Source organism: Nannochloropsis gaditana, assembly GCF_000240725.1.
Source record: "Nannochloropsis gaditana CCMP526 unplaced genomic scaffold scaffold475, whole genome shotgun sequence".
Taxonomy (NCBI): Eukaryota; class Eustigmatophyceae; order Eustigmatales; family Monodopsidaceae; genus Microchloropsis; species Microchloropsis gaditana.
The window spans coordinates 17,992-20,818 of NW_005803478.1; the positions used below are offsets into that span (position 1 = coordinate 17,992).

At 54.3% G+C, this 2,827-nt stretch overlaps 1 protein-coding gene across 1 annotated transcript; it reads right to left on the bottom strand.

Moving 5' to 3' along the window:
• Positions 1-388: 388 nt before the first annotated feature.
• NGA_0241000 (uncharacterized protein) lies at positions 389-912 on the bottom strand (the record flags this gene model as incomplete). The annotated part of the gene is made up of 2 exons (XM_005854520.1): positions 822-912; positions 389-732 (listed from the first exon to the last, which is right to left on the bottom strand). A coding segment is annotated over exon 2 (273 nt), but the record flags the coding sequence as incomplete, so codon positions are not given.
• Positions 913-2,827: the final 1,915 nt, after the last annotated feature.

The following is a 2,827-nucleotide window of genomic DNA, read 5'->3' on the forward strand; positions in this document are numbered from 1 at the left end:
GCGACGCCTCGGGAAAGGAACTGGTCGTTGCCAGCTCGTGTGAGTCCGTATGCTCCTCAAGGGTAGCTCCGACCCCCTCTCGGCATTTTTCGGTCTCCGTGGTGACCTCGCTTCCGCACTGGGAGCCGCTCCCTCCCAGCCGTTCCCGTCGCGCGGGGGCAGAGACATAGAGCGCCTCACTCGGCGGCACCGGAGGGGTGTGGGGCGGGGACTGCGGCCGCGGCACAACGGCGCAAGTGCAACCTTTGTCCCTCCCTGAGAAATCGGGTGGGGTGAAGACGGGAGGGAGGGAGGGAGGCACCAGGCAAGGAGTCGTCTCCCTTCGAAGCGGCGAGGCCCCCGTGTCTTTCCTCCGTCGCCGTGGACGGGGGCATGCGCGCGGGACTTTCGCGGGAACGCCGTCTGCGCCATGGGTGGGATCACCTGTATCCCCTCGTCGTGCTTGTGGTTCCGAGGAAACTCGACGGACGCGGCCTCGGATGGGGCTGGGGGGATGGTCTGGGAGGGGGCAGAGACTCCGGGTCGCGTAGTGGTACGGGCGCGACACGGCTACAGGCACAGCGCTCGGTGCAGAAGGGACTGGACCACCTCTTACTTTCCCACGCGTTGGCTTTCCGTCGGAGCGAAGCTCGGATGTGCCTTTGCAGACGCCTTTCCGCATCTCTCTCCGCCTCGCGCTGTCTGGCTTCAGCGCGGTACCTTAGAGGACGAAAATTATAAATAATGCCACACCTGTGCTGCCCCCCAAATGTCACGAGTGGTATGTCAAATGCTTACATTTTTTCGCCCACTCGGTCCCTTCTGATACTTCTCCGACCTACCTGGAAGTTGCGTTGAACTTTTTTACACTCACGAGGGCTGGGAAAACGAAAGCGAGCAGCGAAAGCGCTCACAACCAGGACAATTTTCTGTAAGGGATAAATATTTCAAAGGGCAGAGACGGATGTTTCGTTGGGGAAAAACGGAAAACGCAGGAAATGGCAACCGCCTCGGTGCTCGCTGCATACAGAGTTGAGTGTATGAAAACGAAGTTGTGCTGGCGTGTCATCCACACAAGTGTACATGACGCAAATACTGGGCATCTGGCATAGTGGCTGCGTTTAAAGTCTATGTACCCATCAACAAACGTCGTTGCATCTGTCAGGTTTGGCATTTGGGGGCATATTCAGGGGCTGGCAGGATCAATTGTAGCACGTGACGTCCTGTGATGCGTACATACCATGTATGGTCTGGTGCTATAACACGTCCTAGACATTTTCCACATTCATTACTTCAACGAATGCGGGCATACATCGGTGCAATGCCTAATTTTACCTCAAACGCCGGCGCTACGGAAGGAAGGCCCTGGTGTGCCATTTGGACCAGGGCTTTCCACGCTGCTGGTCTGATTGGAAGGCTTTCCAGGAAATATCACCGACGAGGCTTCCGTGCTGCTTCTTCCTGGGAACTTATGACCCAGAGGACCTGGTGCGCCTCTTAAATCCTGCAGTTGTCGATTAAGAGAGGCCGGAATTGATAGAATACCAGTTGTGTATTCTTGTCTTGATTCTGGCATCGTACGGTTTCTTAATCTTCTGGCTCGATCCTGTCATTCACCTGTTACATGGGCCAATCACAAAAGCACGCACAAAAGCACGCATTTCGACAGCATTCTCTCTTCTTAATTCACCAATAAATCAATAGAAGTGTTCCGACTGTAGAAAGAAACTATAGTCTTAGGGTGTATTTAGGCAGGACGTTCCGCTCAGATGACAATTTTTAATTGTCAGTCTGACTTATTAATATGATTGTACTAGGTAATCAGAGCGAGAATGAAGGCAAGGGTGCTCTTTAGCGGGAATGGCAACCATTCGACCTTGGCTGTATTGCTTTCTCAGCAATCAGCCTTTCCTGAGAATGTCCACCGTATCCATTGTCTGTAAATGGCATCAATGGACTCAATGCGATTCAGTTGGGTAACAAAGGATTTTCATACCGGGGTCTAGCATCAGCTAGCGCGATTTCCTATTTCAGACCAAATACCTTCATCGTTAAATATTGACAAGACAACCCACCGTCATCAGCAAAGCAAGTGCACCACAAGAATGCTCCCGTGCCCATCAAGTCACGGGGTCCTTCATCCGTGCAAAACATTCCAAGATAGCTGCCAAATTCTTTGTTTTCCTCTTGACCCTAGACTTTCTGTGCTTGCATGCGCCTTCATAACTGACTGTCAAGGGATCATCCTACCCTTCTTAAAAAGCTTAAAAGACAATGACTGTACGCGTGGACCTCTCCGCCTTTCCAAGGCAATGCCATGCCCCTATCCGTGATCCCTGAGGACCCACCCTTCTCGCTGTCACCTTCCCCATCCATCTCCTGATTCCCCTCGATCCGCGACGGCTGCTCGCGTCGCTATCAGCCCTCCCTTCTCCTCGTCTGCGCCCACCCGTCCTCCTCCACGACTACTGCGCCCGTAGCAACGAAGACGTCGAGGCCGCGCTCCCCTCGTGTTTCTTCCTCTCCGATCTGTCTCCACCTAATATGTATATATATATATTGCACAACAACGCTGCCATTTCAAAATCCGCATCTCCCGGGCCTATCCCTCGCCCCTGGCCTCCGCCGTCGCTAACGCCTTCTTGTTTTGTACAGGCATGACGCTGCCATCCAATCGCCCTCCCCGCCCGGCCTCGGCCCATTTCCAAAGGGTTCACTCTCCCGCCTCCCCCACGCGACAAGCCTCCTCGACCCTCCCTCTTTGCCCTCCTCCACGCCCGCGTCGTCTCAAGTGCGGGGATGTTTGCCTTTTTACCGATTCCCTCCTTCCATCTCTGCCCCCCCCCCC